Source organism: Sinocyclocheilus grahami, unplaced genomic scaffold (assembly GCF_001515645.1).
Source record: "Sinocyclocheilus grahami isolate Dianchi unplaced genomic scaffold, SAMN03320097.WGS_v1.1 scaffold463.1, whole genome shotgun sequence".
Taxonomy (NCBI): domain Eukaryota; kingdom Metazoa; phylum Chordata; class Actinopteri; order Cypriniformes; family Cyprinidae; genus Sinocyclocheilus; species Sinocyclocheilus grahami.
Window position 1 is genome coordinate 779,633 of NW_015505642.1, and position 16,574 is coordinate 796,206.

The 16,574-nt window shown below is 37.5% G+C and overlaps 4 protein-coding genes across 10 annotated transcripts in view; all 4 read right to left on the reverse strand.

The window, feature by feature from the left end:
- The window catches only part of LOC107553049 (endochitinase A-like), a 23,238-nt gene extending 20,946 nt beyond the window's left edge, over positions 1-2,292 (reverse strand). The window contains exon 1 of the mRNA XM_016235132.1: positions 2,086-2,292. Coding sequence (XP_016090618.1) covers positions 2,086-2,098 — 13 coding nt within the window. The 5' untranslated portion in view covers positions 2,099-2,292. The remainder of the gene's footprint in view (positions 1-2,085) is intronic.
- Positions 2,293-3,900: 1,608 nt separating this feature from the next.
- LOC107553050 (cytoplasmic tRNA 2-thiolation protein 1) lies at positions 3,901-9,234 on the reverse strand. 3 transcript variants are annotated; one of them, XM_016235134.1, is made up of 3 exons: positions 9,097-9,234; positions 7,527-8,040; positions 3,901-5,231 (listed from the first exon to the last, which is right to left on the reverse strand). In XM_016235134.1, the coding sequence occupies exons 2-3, from the start codon at positions 8,020-8,022 to the stop codon at positions 4,696-4,698; spliced, it is 1,032 nt and encodes a 343-aa protein (XP_016090620.1). In that variant the 5' UTR covers positions 8,023-8,040; positions 9,097-9,234; the 3' UTR covers positions 3,901-4,695. The 3 variants fall into 3 exon arrangements, with proteins under 3 accessions (XP_016090620.1, XP_016090621.1, XP_016090619.1); XM_016235135.1 differs by having other exon boundaries at positions 8,964-9,234; XM_016235133.1 differs by lacking the exon at positions 9,097-9,234 and adding an exon at positions 8,347-8,445.
- Positions 9,235-9,658: 424 nt separating this feature from the next.
- Positions 9,659-15,753, reverse strand: LOC107553051 (alpha-(1,3)-fucosyltransferase 9-like). Of its 3 annotated transcripts, none has more exons than XM_016235137.1 (4): positions 15,678-15,753; positions 14,998-15,521; positions 13,553-14,681; positions 9,659-10,091 (listed from the first exon to the last, which is right to left on the reverse strand). In XM_016235137.1, the coding sequence occupies exon 3, from the start codon at positions 14,671-14,673 to the stop codon at positions 13,564-13,566; it is 1,110 nt and encodes a 369-aa protein (XP_016090623.1). In that variant the 5' UTR covers positions 14,674-14,681; positions 14,998-15,521; positions 15,678-15,753; the 3' UTR covers positions 9,659-10,091; positions 13,553-13,563. The 3 variants fall into 3 exon arrangements, with proteins under 3 accessions (XP_016090623.1, XP_016090622.1, XP_016090624.1); XM_016235136.1 differs by having other exon boundaries at positions 14,998-15,574; positions 15,678-15,709; XM_016235138.1 differs by lacking the exon at positions 15,678-15,753 and having other exon boundaries at positions 15,197-15,648.
- Positions 10,028-12,288, reverse strand: LOC107553052 (alpha-(1,3)-fucosyltransferase 9-like). 3 transcript variants are annotated; one of them, XM_016235142.1, is made up of 3 exons: positions 12,213-12,288; positions 11,732-12,056; positions 10,028-11,220 (listed from the first exon to the last, which is right to left on the reverse strand). In XM_016235142.1, the coding sequence occupies exon 3, from the start codon at positions 11,210-11,212 to the stop codon at positions 10,103-10,105; it is 1,110 nt and encodes a 369-aa protein (XP_016090628.1). In that variant the 5' UTR covers positions 11,213-11,220; positions 11,732-12,056; positions 12,213-12,288; the 3' UTR covers positions 10,028-10,102. The 3 variants fall into 3 exon arrangements, with proteins under 3 accessions (XP_016090628.1, XP_016090627.1, XP_016090626.1); XM_016235141.1 differs by having other exon boundaries at positions 11,732-12,109; positions 12,213-12,244; XM_016235140.1 differs by lacking the exons at positions 11,732-12,056; positions 12,213-12,288 and adding an exon at positions 11,533-11,718.
- Positions 15,754-16,574: the final 821 nt, after the last annotated feature.

Below are 16,574 nucleotides of genomic sequence, written 5' to 3' on the forward strand. Positions count from 1 at the left end.
AGAATGGAAAAAAGTTGGGGGGGGGGGGTGGATTTCATAGGGCCCAAAGTGTCCAAACACATTTTGAGGTCATCTGGCCTCATCAGCAGGCTAATTTTTAATCCAAAACACTGATCGCCTCTAACGAAGCTAAGAAAAGCATTCCACTGTGAGCAGCTGGTTGGAAAAACTCCTCTCATTCGCCCTTTGACCCTCTAGTGAGTCAGTTCCCTCCCCCACTCCAAACCGAGGTGCTGGACTTCCCCGTGTGATGCAAACAGCTGTAGAGCAGCATCAGATCCAAACTCAAACTCAAACACACTGACGGCACGCACTCGTCTGTCACATTCACGAGCTGAGCTCTGAACACAATCACCTCTTTCTCCAGCCGACAGAGACTGTTTGGTCAAAACAACACGCACTAAACTACAACCAGCAAATATATTCCTTCTTCAGACGTCAGATAATTTGTACTGTTGCTCGTATGTCAGAGTCAGCCAGTCATTACTGCAACACAATTAAGTGATAATGACCAGCTAGCTGTGCATCATCCCACTTATCACAGGGCAGCTTTTATGCATTTGGCAAAAGGCTTTTATCCCAGCGACTGACACTGAATTTAAGCTATGCAGTTCATCAGTTCATGCACTCACAAATCAAACCTATTACCTTGCTGTTTGAGCAAATGCTGATCTGAGATCAAATTATTTTATTATCTGACTCTGTAGAGACAGCAGAGAGACGGAAGGACGGAAGGCTGACCAGATGAGTGGTCTGTTATACAGTGTTGTCCTGGACAACGCTCATTATTCAGAAATATTTGACCGCTGAATGCTGAAACTGACCAATCAGAATGAGAGCCTTGTAATAAAAGGCAATGCATAGTCTGGACAGCAATCAACCCATGTCTTTTGATGTTAAAGGAATAGTTTACCTCACCACAACTCCAGCACATCAATTCATGACTGAAAAAGCTGTGTTTGTAAGAAACAAATCAATCATTAAGACGATTTTAACTTTAAACCATTGCTTCCAAAATAGGAGTCTTTTATCCATTGCTTTCTCCAGTGAAAAAGTAGTCTCATCTGAATCAGAAGAGAAATCTGCGCAGATCAGGCAAAAACAGATATGAAACAAATATGTGGTGGATTTTGATGTGAGAGGAAAACAGGAGATGGACTTTTTAAAAAATTTTTTTTAAACATTTAAATTAAAGGGGTCATATGATGCGATTTGAAGTTGTTCTTTCTCTTTGGAGTGTTACAAGCTGATTGTGCATAGATAAGATCCCTGAAGTTGCAAAGACTAAAGTCTCAAAACCAAAGAGATATTCTTTATCAAAGTTAAGACTCTGCCACGCCCCCCTAAAACGGCTCGTTCTAACATGCCCCCACATATCTACCTCACTATGTGGAAATATTAGCATAATGCATACACAAAATAATGATCTTTTAAAAAAAGCATCATGTGACCCCTTTAAGTTTTTTTTTTGTCCAATTAGGCAAAAATACCTTTCAAATGCGCAATTCTGATTGTTGATGCAATGCATCTTTACAGATGGCATTTTCTCTTTGATAATGTATGATTAAAATTTTTTAAATCTTAGATCAAATCAGTGATTCTATTTGTATTTTCCTCTCTTCCCTGGAGCTACAACCTGCAATTGCGGTGTATTTGATCAACTTTGACTTGACTCGTGCCAATAAATAACGTTTTTTTGGCTCTGACTGAATGTATAAAGAAAAGAAATACAAACTTAATGACAAACAATGTGCAACAGCGAGATTCCGCACAAGCAGTGCCACTTTAAAGAGATAACCAACATTTATTGACTAAAGATGCTTCCCATAGAGGAAAAACTGCGTTCAGCCCAACATTGCTAATAAATCAGCCGAATAATATTGTAACTGTAACAGAGCCTAATGACGCGTTCAGCAGAATGGAACGTGAAGAGTTAGATTGTATCACTGTGTCGCCGCGTTCAGTGGAACTGTTACTTTGTGCGTTAGCCTATTGGCTACTGTAGTTAGCCTCTCTCCCTCTTATTTGTCCGCTATGTTTGTGTCTCTCTGCAAACAACATGTGGGTGAATCTGGGTGCCTTTACCTAGATCGTCCATGTTCGCGCGCTTCCAGAAGTGCTCCGCTCCTGATCCGAATCTGGAGAACAGTGTGTAGAGCTCGTTATCAGAAGACACGTCTCTGCTGAAGTTTCTCCTGCTCCTCCAGACGCAGGTCTGTGTGGCTGGACCGGACTGGACCCCCTAAACATCACAGAACAGAGGACTCACTTCACTGCAGCGGCCCCTGGCGGCCGAAGAGCGAAACAGCGTCGAGAAAGAGCCGGGAACTTTTCATTTCACATATTTATGAGCAGTGTTGGGGGTAACGCATTACAAGTAACGTACGTTACGTAATCAGATTACTTTTTTTCAAGTAACTAGTAAAGTTACGCATTACTTTTTAATTTACAAGAGAATATCTGAGTTACTTTTTCAAATAAGTAACGCAAGTTACTTTTTTTTTTTCAATTTATTGATTGACAGCTCTGCTGTCCCCATATTGAGAGAAATCAGATGTTACTGTAGTAATAAAATAAATATGAATATGCATTAATTCATCTCACTCACAAAAAAAAAAAAAGTTTAATTTTTTAAATTTTTGATTCAGTATTCCTCAAAATGAATAAAAATAATGCAACTCAGAATATGACGCAAACCTGCAATAATTCAATGTTAAACAACACAAATATCCTTTATGTATTTAATCCCATTCTATTAAGCAATGTCTTTGCTTCTGACCTTCGATGATCCAGTTCAACCGTACTAATAAGCAAAAATTACTCTAGACAAACATTTGTGTGTCTTTGTTTATTGCTGAAGTGTGTTGAAATGTCTTCTTCTGTATTCTACTGTACGGACGTAAATGTACTTTCCCTTCAGCCTGAGGTGCATTCATTTCACTTTTGGCGTGAAAAGGCTTTTATATTTGCCAAAAATATAACTTTTTTATTTTAAAAACAAACAAGCAAACCCTGTCCAGATTTAAAAAGTAGCGCAAAAGTAACGTAACGCATTACTTTCCATAAAAAGTAACTAAGTACCGTAATTAGTTACTTTTTTTATGGAGTAACGCGATATTGTAATGCATTACTTTTAAAAGTAACTTTCCCCAAGACTGTTTATGAATATGTAGTCATAACATGTAAATGTAGTCATATTTGTTTATGTTATTAACAATAGGAGGCTTCGATCAAACATTTATAAATAGCATGTGTAGGTGTAGGCCTACTATGTTTTTGGTTTTGATAAACTATATATTTCGGAAAGCAATCAGGATTAAAGTTTGAAAATCTCTCATGGACTTGACACTGTTAGAACTGTCAGCATTTATAATGTAACCGACAGTGACAATGTCACCATTAACACAATAGTCATTTATTTTGTATGTTAATATCAGTCTTTGTATCTATGCTTACATGTCTTCCAAACTATCATTTTCAATTTCAAATCAAATATTATTTGTTTGCTCCCTTGTAGACACTACATGTGCAGTCGTAAGAAGCTGTTTTGACTTGATCGGATTCTTATAAATTGGGGTTAAGGTTTTATGATGTAGCTAAATGCATTCAGCTTGATTCAGTTATATAAAATAATACTTTGACTGGAATAAAGCTGGTTAAATTTCATATTTCACCCAAAATCAATCTATTTTAGGACAAATACGATTTTTTGTTTATGTATTTTTATTTTCCTGTTTTTTGCATTTGCATAAATTTCCCTTTTTTGAAAAATACTTGAATCATAAATGAAAAGGAATAAATCAAATGTATTTTTTCAATACAGTGAGACTTTGCTTGAATTACAGAAACGGTCGTTTCTCACGGAACATGCTGAAAGTCAGTATGTGTTTGTTTTGTGGTTAGTGGATCATGTTGAGAATGCATGTGATTCTCCTATACCTGCGGTTCCTCTGCTGTGTGAACATTCAAAGACATCGAGAATTGACAAGATAGTGAAGAGAAGAGATCCTGAAGCATTTGAGATACGCAGATACAGACGATTCATTTAATGCACTGACACTCTGTATTTGTGTAAATGTGCAGCACAAAAATATATTTTTATTTCAGTTCAATTCTATAATAAAGTCTCTGCTAAATGAAGAAAGAATAATAATCATATAATATTATCAAATAAATAACCTGAAAGCAAGAGGAAGCTGATCACGTATCACGTGTGTGTGCATATGATTAAAATGCACTGAAATCATATTATCGGTTTTATCATGTCACAAACTGAAGAACATTAAACACCTATAAAACACTCCATCTTTACAAAAACTGAAAAACAAAAGGAGAAATAATGAGTAACTTTATTGTCATAATATTGTTTAAATAAATAAAAAAAAATCATAATGAGCATTTGAAATATTTCTCCTTATGTGAACGTGGCATAACTTGGAAAAGTTCATGTTTGTCTTTAAAACAGGCATCTCTGATTTTGAATAGCGGTTTGTACGTTGCTTTTTCAGCGACCGCATTAACACAAGATGCGTTACATTCAGTCCACTGTGGTTGAAATAAAAAAATTAAAATACAAAATTGCCGGAGACTTCCAAAATCGTCTCACATTATGAACATTCATTTCAGAGCATCTTTAAACCACAGATGACACGTAACTCAAATGTCCAGTTTTTAAAATCAAGTCCTGATTTTGCGTCAGAAGTCCACTGCCTTCAGTTTCTTCTCCTCTTGTTCGGTCAAAGACTCCTGAGCCAGAATTTTGCCGTGCAGACGGTGATGCTTCCCGATGCCCAGTTTGGGTAACCCTCGATTCAGGCCCTCCAGCAGAACACAGGACTTACACAGGGCCTGACTGGAGATGTAGCCGCAGCGCGAGCACGTTCCCTGCACCGGCATCTTCACCCCCTCCTTTATAGAGAGCGTCTCGCCGGAGTGGATGACGTCTATGATGGAGCTGGGCCTGATGGACTCCAGGTCTTTGAGGAAGGTGCGAGCGTGTCCCCGGTAGGCGTTGGGCGAGTAGATGCACTCTGTGGAGAAATAATCAAGCTTCTTGAAATAGGCGTAGAGGACGATTTCTTTCTCGTAGGCGTATTTGAGGGGCTTGCAGCGTGGGATGGCACCCTCTCCGTCACTAGCCGTGCTGATGGAGGTGCAGCGCCGGAGACGAGCGATATCTCCACGCAGGACATTCATCAGCACCGTCTCTGCCACGTCGTCTGCATTGTGACCTGCTCAATAAACAAAAAAAGTTATGGAGGACCAAACTTGCATAAATAAATAAACAAAAGGAAAACAAAGGAAGAAATTATACATTTTTAATTAATTAATTAAAACTTTTTTTTTTTAACTTTTTCCCTTTATTATTTTCTGTATTTATTTTAAATGTTTTATTCTTTTTAACTTTATTTTTAATTCTTTCATTTATTTGTATATCTATTCGCATAATAATTTCTACTTTTCTGTGTGCAACATGGAAATGAGGGAGCTGGTCCTTTCTGCATCATTGGTTGATCTTGTCTAATACAGTTATTTAAATTTTTTATTTTTACAGGCTTGATCATCCATTAAAGAGAAGTGTTAACTCTATTTAACTTTTTTCTTTCTTCACGAGGATGATTTTTGGTCTACCCTTGTCCCTGTCCCTTCTATAGGAGTTCAGACTATTTGAGAGCATTTCAGAATAATTTTAGAGATGAAAAAGGAAAAAATGAAATAAGCGTTACACTGTATAAAACATATAAATGTATAAATCCTTATAAATTAGTCTCACGGTTTTGTAGGTGTAATCCGATATATTCGGGATGATTCAATCAGTCATATTAAATCATATTTTTGATTTGGAAACAAACATTTTCACGTCATATTTTGCCCAAAATGTAAAGAAAAAAAATACGCAATTATATTTTGCATAAACTTTAATATTAATTTAATTACATTTCTCTTTGAAAAATACTGTAATATGTAACTTTTATTATCTTTGTATTAGTTTAACTTAATTTTATGTTTAGTAATGTGTGTCAGTAGATGATCGTTTTAGAATTAGTTATACAGTAAACAACTGAAAATGGAAATATATAACATGAACTGAAATATCAGGATTAAATTCGCAGATGACCTTGAAAGAATCGAAATACAGCTCTACTTCCAAACACACATGCAAATGTATTAAGGTTGAGATGGTACAATGCAATTTATTGAAGGTCACATATTTTACACCTTTCTAGAGTTTTATTTTAGGTTTTGAAGTCCTTAAGAATATATATTTGCGGTATAAGTACCAAAAACCATCTCAATATATTTTTACAGCTCCTTTCTCAGGAGCTCTGCTGAGAACAGGTCGATTTTGGCCTGTCGAATTAATATTTATGAGCCTCTCTTCTGATTGGCCTGTTGTGTTCTGAGTGACGCACGGCCAGGCCAACCACAGGTAACTAGGGTCAGCCGACGTCACAGCGCTAGCTGGAGGCAGCAAAACAAAGGGGAAACTGGAGGCGGCCCATTCAAACCAGCGCAGGTTCAGCTACATAAGCAGCTTAAAATATCATCTTGTTGTGATGTTGGGTGCCAGAATCGACGTAATAAATTAGAGCCTCAAAATTAGAAATTTGATCGCATATCTGCTGCCACTGCCAGACAAAAAACCAACGACAGCTGTGGTTAAACGTGATAAAATGAGCGGACTGGACAGAAACGATCGTCAGAAATGTTCGCTTTGCAGCGCACACTTCTTATCAGAAAAGGTTCAATAAAGTATTGTCTTTTGTTGTTATGGGCGCGTTTACAGATTATGTTTCTTGCATCTCATGAGTCACGACTATGTCGTGTATGAAATAATGTCCGTGTGCATGTGTGTAAAACAAACTGACGATTTATATATAATAATTTGTAATTGTATATACATTGTTGTGATTAATTGTGGCTGGAACAATAATGTAGCTGTAAAAATAGTTGCCTGCTGAAATTGAAATGTATAAACATCTTCATCATGACTAGATAGACACGGTGAGTTTGTCGTTACTATACATGTTAGATGTGATCCACCGCATAGTAATAATCCTGTCAGATCCTCCATCCTTTGAGTGAGAGTGTAATGTTACAGGTCGACCGATCTGGTTTCGTGGTTAAAGTTAACCTTTTCGACATGTTTCCGTGTTGTTGTTGTTGCTCAGCAATGGCATGGACGTGATGTTGTCTGGGGGTTTGGCTAAAGGAGAGTGGGACTGTGGGCGGTGCTCGGGGAGGTGACTGAAGGCGGTGACTGTGTAGTTCTGACGTCAACTTTTTACGGAAGTCACAACGGTTTGTGAAAAATCACAGCTACTTTATGCAGGCTATGTGCATTTTACTGTGGACTGACTGTTTGGAAACTTATATGGTAGTTAAATAGCCCCTAGACCTTTCAGTTTTGACAATATGGGACCTTTAACACCGAAACACATGGTTTGTCTTGCAGAATGTCTCAAATCTGACACACACATGCTTGATCAAACCGGAGAAGGCAGCGAAAGACCGTGATTACTTGCCTGTGCATATCCTGTCCACTTTCAGCATCATGGCTCCTCGGTCCAGCGCCTGCCTGCGAAACACACCGCAGAAAGTGCAGTTATTCTTCAATCCCACCTGCTTCACGATGGCGTCCATGGTCCAGCCATACAGCTCTTCATAAGACACGATCTTCAGCGGCAGCTCATACTGCTGCTGGTTCCTCTTCACCGTCTCCAGCGAATCATCTCTGTAACCCGTGATGCCCTCATCCACCGACAGCAGCAGAAGGTCCAGGCCGTAACCGTAGCGCTCGTTCAGGACCTTCATCACATGGGCCAGAACGGTAGAGTCCTTCCCACCCGAGGCACCGATGGCCACGGTTTCTCCACGGTTAAAGAGTCCAGCGGACACGATGGTTTGATGGATCTCCTCCTCGAATGCCCAAAAGAAGCAGTCCTTACAGAGAGAGTGTCCGGTCTTGGGCCGTTTGAGCACAGCACGTCTCTGGACGCAGTTACTGCACTGGACCGGCATGATGACGCACACAGGGCACTGCAGAGCATTTCAGAGAAATATCAGATCAAATGTAAAAGCAGCTATATATTTTTTTTGTATAAAGACCTAATTTTTACTTTCTATATATATATATATATATTATAAATACTACTTTAAAAAAAATTTATTTTATATTGTGTCATTATTACATTTTTCTTTTTGACATAGCAATGTTAGATGAATTATTTAAAACCATTTTAAAATAAATGTATGTAATTCTTCATTTAATTATTTTATTCTAATTATTTATCGATTTAGTTAATCTCATTTATTTATTTTATTTCTTTGTATTTTACCACAGACCTCCCGCACTTTCTTGCAGGCCCTAGTTTGAAAAAACCTGCTTTTAGTATTATTTCCATCCCATTCCATTTCCAACATAAATGTTCTTTAGATTGAAGGAAAGCGATGGTCCTTCTAAAAAAAAAAAAAAAAAAGGTTATTTTGAATATGTCCTCTGAAAGTAACATGCTACAAAATAGAAATATATAACATAACCTATGCAACTAAAAAGCATATTAACTTAAGGTAAAATGTGGTGGTAAATACAATTCTTAAAGATGTAATAGCATTTCCCATAACAGGAATGAAAGTTGTTGGACTGAATTGTAAAAGTGCATTTGTATGCACCTGGACCCTAGTGATTACAAGCAGAAATCACCTCGAAATGACCCTAAACCCGTGCACACGTTTGTTTAATGGTTTGTTACTCGCTTAAGGAGTGAATAAACTAATACCTGAAATAAATTCAGTGCCTGAAAGGGTTAACGAATTGTCAGAAACTATAACTGAATATGGAAGTTCACAGCGTCTGAGAGAATCAGAGTATTCCAGAATCATTTTAGAGAGTAACGCATTCAAATGCATTAAAAAAAATACTACTTGATCTGTATGAAACTCATTTAACAAAAAATGCAAACCTTTTTAAGTATTTCCTACGGGGTGTGATTCATTTAAACGAGTTAAGATGTAAGACGAAGACGTGCTAAAGAAAATAAAGCGTTAAACCGTTATAAAACAAAGATCTGATGAGCTTAAAGGTAAACAATAAACCTAGTCTTCTGACTTAAAACACAACTGACAGGATTGTTTCCTTCATCCAGAACAGCTTCTGCTTTGGCTGTAGTATAGAACACACGTTTCACGCACGTGACGTCACTGACGCAGTGCACGTCTTGAACGTCAGTCTTCACGTTCTGTAAACATTGATCACCAAACCAATTTTTGTAGTGATACAATATTTATTGGGGATATTAATATTGTAATAGATAAATGTAGTAACAAATATATTAGAAATATTTTTAAAACAAATTATTAAAAAAGCTAGAAAGACCTATGAAGCTTTTTGTTACTTTAAATTGTTGTAATTTTACCCCTGGCTTGAATTGTTTCACTTTACATATTATGATTGTTTATTTGTTTTTGTACTTGCTGCGAGTTGTATATGTTTGTACAAATCTTTTTATAATTTTTGCATAATAAAAAAAATAGAACTCCTAAAAAAAAAAAAGTCAGTCTTCACGTTGACTCGGAATTCAGGCGCCCTCTTTTGTCCTGGCGACAAATAAATATCATAAATATCAAAATATCATGAATATGAGGTAGCAGTACTTTAAATGCATTGTATTTTAAGTGCACAATAAGCTTACGAGTGTAAATAAGGTTTTGGACCATTGGTAAATAGCAACAAATTGCTTCTTTTTAAACCTGAGTGCAGAGTTGGGCTGACAGGTTCAAAGCCACTGCCATATATTTATGTAGCTAATATGACCAAAACTTAAATTACAAAAAGAAATGGTGTTGCTAACAAGCGGCACATGAGGACATTTGTATTTGAAAAACAACCAGCCAACAACAATTACAGACACGAAGAATAAGTAGCCTATGTACACACACAAACTTATAATTGTCTTTCTTCCAGAATATGATCCAACGGTGATTTAAAAGGGATTTGCAGATGAAAAGATTCAAACTCAAGTGATAAATTATTTAAAATTAATATTAAAAATATTTGTGGAGTAAAATTAATCACTAAATCATTCCAAAACCTGAGGTGACATTAACTGAAGTACCAATCATAGAGATCATGAGCTTCTTTATATTCCCTGCATCGTGCGATATAGTCACAGGCAGTGCAAATAGCCAGAATAAACTCTTGTCTCTGCAATATTAAATGAGGACTTGGAGTGAGATGTTTCCTCCAGTTAAAGTACTTGCGATATGCATCTTCATCCTTGTCCAGCTGAAGCAGATATTCGGCTAGTGACTTTGGATCTGGGAAGTCATCGACATGAATGAAGGACTCGGCAGGAACAAAGTTCTCATAGTTTCTTCTCGGAGGACCCAACACCACAGGGACGGTACCTGCCGCGAGTGGCCCGTTTATCTTCTCAGTGATGTAGTCTTTGTGGATGGAGTTCTCAAAGGCAAGGTAAAATTTGCAACTAGCCATGGTTGGATAGTAGTCGTCGTAACCCAGAAACCTTGCAAAAGCCTTTCCGAACAAAGTCACTTGGATGTATTTGCTGAATTCCCTGTAAAAAATGTTCCTTGTGTCAACACCAGTTGATGGATCCTTGTTACTTACAATCCAACACACCAGTTTGTCCTTTTTGGGAATTACAAAATCCTCATTAGGTTTTTTCCTGGTGATCAAGCGCATCCGTACAGGAATATCAGCATCCTGTCTGTAGCTGAGAGTGAGATTGAACAGGTTTTCCAGACCTCGGATCCTTTTGGTGTTGGTTGGTGATTCCAAATGCAACCAAATCCACCTTTGGAACGGAGGACGAGGAGATGGAGGAAGGTTGGACAGATCAGTGATGGCTCTATGATAAACAATGACATTATCTGCACTGTTGTAGAGAGCTCTATCATCCGTCAGTTGACAACGATCAATATTGTAAAACTTTTTGCAGTCACTGAAATCAAACCTATAATTTTCAGGCCAAACCCATAACAGAAGTACAGGTTTCTCCTCTGCTTTATCAGTAAGAGAGTTGTTAGTCTTGGCACAGTTATGTACTGAGTTTAGTTTGGGTTTAGGAAGTGGCGGTGGACAGTTGTGAGAAGGTGAGAACCGGGAAAACATGACGCTCATAGAGATGACACCTGCAAATGTCACTATTACACCCAGACGGCACAGCAATGAGCCATTTTTGCTCGACATCTTCTGATCTAAAAAGAATAATAAAAAGGAAGTGATCAGACTCGATCACCACTGAGAATAAAAACACTTGATATTAAAAGGTATTCTGAATGAGATATAAGGTAGCTACCACTGTGTCTGTTCTGTGGGAGAGACAAAAACTACAGCACAGATAATGGAAGCTAATCGTTGTTTTATTTGCTAAATTTGACATATGTCTCATACAATTAGATAAGATTCAAATAGTGCAAAGTCTGGAAACAATGTATTAAATTAGTATAAGTACTAAATAAGTAGTAAATAAATAAAGTAAACAAATATGTAAATAAATAAATCCTCACCGCTTTTAAGAGCCCTTGATTAAAAGAAATTTGGAGTTCTTTGTCGCATATATTGACAACGTGTTCAGTCAGTGCCAGAGGATCACACTACATGTATGCTGAAAGACGGAAGTTTCAGACTAGAGAAGTATCGGATCGGAAATTATTCTGAACAAACGCGTGGAAGCCAGCGCTTGCAAACTCATGGGTTCAGACACACCTGTTGCGTGTGAGCGAACCGAGTTCGAATCCCAGTTCGTGGACCCTCCCGATCTTGTCCGAACTCTATTTGAATGAAGGCGAAAATGCCTAGATCATTCTGAGCCTTCTATGCACATGTGACCCACCAGGGTTAGGTTTAACTGCTGCCAGCATCAGGTCACACATTTTCAGTTTAAGTTCAACAGATGTTTGAGATGTTAAAAAGTCACGTTTGTCAAGGATTCTTCTAAAACTTCAGGTACGATGCTCTTGTAGTCATTTTGCTGGTTGTCCGTTCCAGACAATTTGTCTCGCTCATGGACTGAATAGATCCACACCGTGACCTATTAATATAGATGTATATCCTTAAGATACTCCACAGACAGTCAGACAAATCCTAACGGCAAACACACAGTAAATTTAAGCAGTCAGACAAATGATAGTCTGGGAACATATACAATACGCAGGCAAAAGCAGGAAATACAGTTCATGAGAGTCACCTGAGAACACGCAGGAATCAATGCAATGGTGGCCTCTGGTGGAGACATGCTATGATCAAAAATAACTTGACTTCCTATGTTCAAATTACTCGTAAAACAAAATTAAACATAGCCTACTTGTTTGTTTTGTAACAGCATATGGCATCAATAAAGTGTGTGAAGTAACGAATTACAAATACTCACGTTACTGTAATTAACTAGTATTTTTTTTAATCATAAATTGTACTTTTTTTTAGCAGTTTCAAAATTGTGTACTTTTACTTGTACTTGAGTACATTTTTAGTGATGTATCTGTACTTGTACTCTGCCATTTCCCCTCCGTTTGTGGTCGTTACATGCTTGTTTTAATATCCATCAATGTGATTCACTGAAAAAAAATAAAAAATAACGTCACCTGTTTCTAAATATATTGATTATGTAGGCACGACTATATAAGTATTTAAGTAATTTGCGCCAGAATTAAACCATAAGTGCTGAATGTAACAACCCAGTAAGCCAGATTTGGCAAATCTGTAAATTTGTTAACAGACAGTAAGAATTTTTAACTGATTAATCGCCTCTTTCATTTACTGCATGTTTAAAAAAACACGCTAAACATAAATTTGACATTTTTGAGAGGAAACATATAACAGATAGCTATGTCACGTAGCCTATAAGTCGCATTTTATACATTCAGAAATAATAGGCTACCTGCAGGCCTAGTAATGTTATGTATCAAACACTAAACAGAGGCTATTTTAGTTCCCTTCACCCCACAACAAATCCTTTAAATGTAACCGTATTCAGAACAGAACAATAATTAAAAAAAATATATCATTCTAATGAATAAATATAATATAACTGCAGTATGTAATGTAGGCCTAGCCAGAGGTGCCGCTAAGGGGGGGTGATTCTAAGGGCCCATGAACTTTTGGGGCACCCAGAGATCTGTTTTATTAGCAGTAACAGTACTAGTAGTAATGCAATAGATATTATAAATGTATCTACCAAAGAGTTACAAATAAAACAAAATTACGGCTTATTTCTGCATTTCTGGCAAAATTCAGTGAGCAGTGCAACCCAAAATGGTTCGACGAAGATGTGAGTCTAAAGATCTAAATATTTGTGGATTGGAAACAAATGGAAAATTGACAAGCTTTTGCTGCAATTCTATGGATGTTTTGCCCGACAGGTCTTCGAGCCAGTCACGTGACTGAAAACGAATTGTATCCTCTAACACCATTGGTTCATACGCTTTGTATCATGCCAGTAAAGTTACTGGAATCTCAATTTGCTGATTGCGATGCAGTTTTTTAAAAATAGGATACACATCTCAACCACAGAACACATCATTCCAAAACCTGAGGTGACATTAACTGAAGTACCAATCATAGAGATCATGAGCTTCTTTATATTCCCTGCATCGTGCGATATAGTCACAGGCAGTGCAAATAGCCAGAATAAACTCTTGTCTCTGCAATATTAAATGAGGACTTGGAGTGAGATGTTTCCTCCAGTTAAAGTACTTGCGATATGCATCTTCATCCTTGTCCAGCTGAAGCAGATATTCGGCTAGTGACTTTGGATCTGGGAAGTCATCGACATGAATGAAGGACTCGGCAGGAACAAAGTTCTCATAGTTTCTTCTCGGAGGACCCAACACCACAGGGACGGTACCTGCCGCGAGTGGCCCGTTTATCTTCTCAGTGATGTAGTCTTTGTGGATGGAGTTCTCAAAGGCAAGGTAAAATTTGCAACTAGCCATGGTTGGATAGTAGTCGTCGTAACCCAGAAACCTTGCAAAAGCCTTTCCGAACAAAGTCACTTGGATGTATTTGCTGAATTCCCTGTAAAAAATGTTCCTTGTGTCAACACCAGTTGATGGATCCTTGTTACTTACAATCCAACACACCAGTTTGTCCTTTTTGGGAATTACAAAATCCTCATTAGGTTTTTTCCTGGTGATCAAGCGCATCCGTACAGGAATATCAGCATCCTGTCTGTAGCTGAGCGTGAGATTGAAAAGGTTTTCCAGACCTCGGATCCTTTTGGTGTTGGTTGGTGATTCCAAATGCAACCAAATCCACCTTTGGAATGGAGGACGAGGAGATGGAGGAAGGTTGGACAGATCAGTGATGGCTCTATGATAAACAATGACATTATCTGCACTGTTGTAGAGAGCTCTATCATCCGTCAGTTGACAACGATCAATATTGTAAAACTTTTTGCAGTCACTGAAATCAAACCTATAATTTTCAGGCCAAACCCATAACAGAAGTACAGGTTTCTCCTCTGCTTTATCAGTAAGAGAGTTGTTAGTCTTGGCACAGTTATGTACTGAGTTTAGTTTGGGTTTAGGAAGTGGCGGTGGACAGTTGTGAGAAGGTGAGAACCGGGAAAACATGACGCTCATAGAGATGACACCTGCAAATGTCACTATTACACCCAGACGGCACAGCAATGAGCCATTTTTGCTCGACATCTTCTGATCTAAAAAGAATAATAAAAAGGAAGTGATCAGACTCGATCACCACTGAGAATAAAAACACTTGATATTAAAAGGTATTCTGAATGAGATATAAGGTAGCTACCACTGTGTCTGTTCTGTGGGAGAGACAAAAACTACAGCACAGATAATGGAAGCTAATCGTTGTTTTATTTGCTAAATTTGACATATGTCTCATACAATTAGATAAGATTCAAATAGTGCAAAGTCTGGAAACAATGTATTAAATTAGTATAAGTACTAAATAAGTAGTAAATAAATAAATTAAGTAAACAAATATGTAAATAAATAAATCCTCACCGCTTTTAAGAGCCCTTGATTAAAAGAAATTTGGAGTTCTTTGTCGCATATATTGACAACGTGTTCAGTCAGTGCCAGAGGATCACACTACATGTATGCTGAAAGACGGAAGTTTCAGACTAGAGAAGTATCGGATCGGATATTATTCTGAACAAACGCGTGGAAGCCAGCGCTTGCAAACTCATGGGTTCAGACACACCTGTTGCGTGTGAGCGAACCGAGTTCGAATCCCAGTTCGTGGACCCTCCCGATCTTGTCCGAACTCTATTTGAATGAAGGCGAAAATGCCTAGATCATTCTGAGCCTTCTATGCACATGTGACCCACCAGGGTTAGGTTTAACTGCTGCCAGCATCAGGTCACACATTTTCAGTTTAAGTTCAACAGATGTTTGAGATGTTAAAAAGTCACGTTTGTCAAGGATTCTTCTAAAACTTCAGGTACGATGCTCTTGTAGTCATTTTGCTGGTTGTCCGTTCCAGACAATTTGTCTCGCTCATGGACTGAATAGATCCACACCGTGACCTATTAATATAGATGTATATCCTTAAGATACTCCACAGACAGTCAGACAAATCCTAACGGCAAACACACAGTAAATTTAAGCAGTCAGACAAATGATAGTCTGGGAACATATACAATACGCAGGCAAAAGCAGGAAATACAGTTCATGAGAGTCACCTGAGAACACGCAGGAATCAATGCAATGGTGGCCTCTGGTGGAGACATGCTATGATCAAAAATAACTTGACTTCCTATGTTCAAATTACTCGTAAAACAAAATTAAACATAGCCTACTTGTTTGTTTTGTAACAGCATATGGCATCAATAAAGTGTGTGAAGTAACGAATTACAAATACTCACGTTACTGTAATTAACTAGTATTTTTTTTAATCATAAATTGTACTTTTTTTTTAGCAGTTTCAAAATTGTGTACTTTTACTTGTACTTGAGTACATTTTTAGTGATGTATCTGTACTTGTACTCTGCCATTTCCCCTCCGTTTGTGGTCGTTACATGCTTGTTTTAATATCCATCAATGTGATTCACTGAAAAAAAATAAAAAATAACGTCACCTGTTTCTAAATATATTGATTATGTAGGCACGACTATATAAGTATTTAAGTAATTTGCGCCAGAATTAAACCATAAGTGCCGAATGTAACAACCCAGTAAGCCAGATTTGGCAAATCTGTAAATTTGTTAACAGACAGTAAGAATTTTTAACTGATTAATCGCCTTTTTCATTTGCTGCATGTTTAAAAAAACACGCTAAACATAAATTTGACATTTTTGAGAGGAAACATATAACAGATAGCTATGTCACGTAGCCTATAAGTCGCATTTTATACATTCAGAAATAATAGTCTACCTGCAGGCCTAGTAATGTTATGTATCAAAAAACACTAAACAGAGGCTATTTTAGTTCCCTTCACCCCACAACAAATCCTTTAAATGTAACCGTATTCAGAACAGAACAATAATAAAAAAAAATATATCATTCTAATGAATAAATATAATATAACTGCAGTATGTAATGTAGGCCTAGCCAGAGGTGCCGCTAAGGGGGGGGGGGGG

What these genes read in the sequence shown, in the direction of transcription:
- LOC107553052 (XM_016235142.1), bottom strand. Translation starts at nt 11,212, where the DNA reads ATGTCGAGCAAAAATGGCTCATTGCTGTGCCGTCTGGGTGTAATAGTG.
- LOC107553050 (XM_016235133.1), bottom strand. Translation starts at nt 8,424, where the DNA reads ATGTTGGAAATGGAATGGGATGGAAATAATACTAAAAGCAGGTTTTTT. An exon ending in CCTGCAAGAAAGTGCGGGAG is followed by an intron (nt 8,041 to 8,346) that starts GTCTGTGGTAAA and finishes AATGCTCTGCAG; the next exon opens with TGCCCTGTGTGCGTCATCAT. An exon ending in AGTGGACAGGATATGCACAG is followed by an intron (nt 5,232 to 7,526) that starts GCAAGTAATCAC and finishes TTTATTGAGCAG; the next exon opens with GTCACAATGCAGACGACGTG.
- LOC107553051 (XM_016235137.1), bottom strand. Translation starts at nt 14,673, where the DNA reads ATGTCGAGCAAAAATGGCTCATTGCTGTGCCGTCTGGGTGTAATAGTG.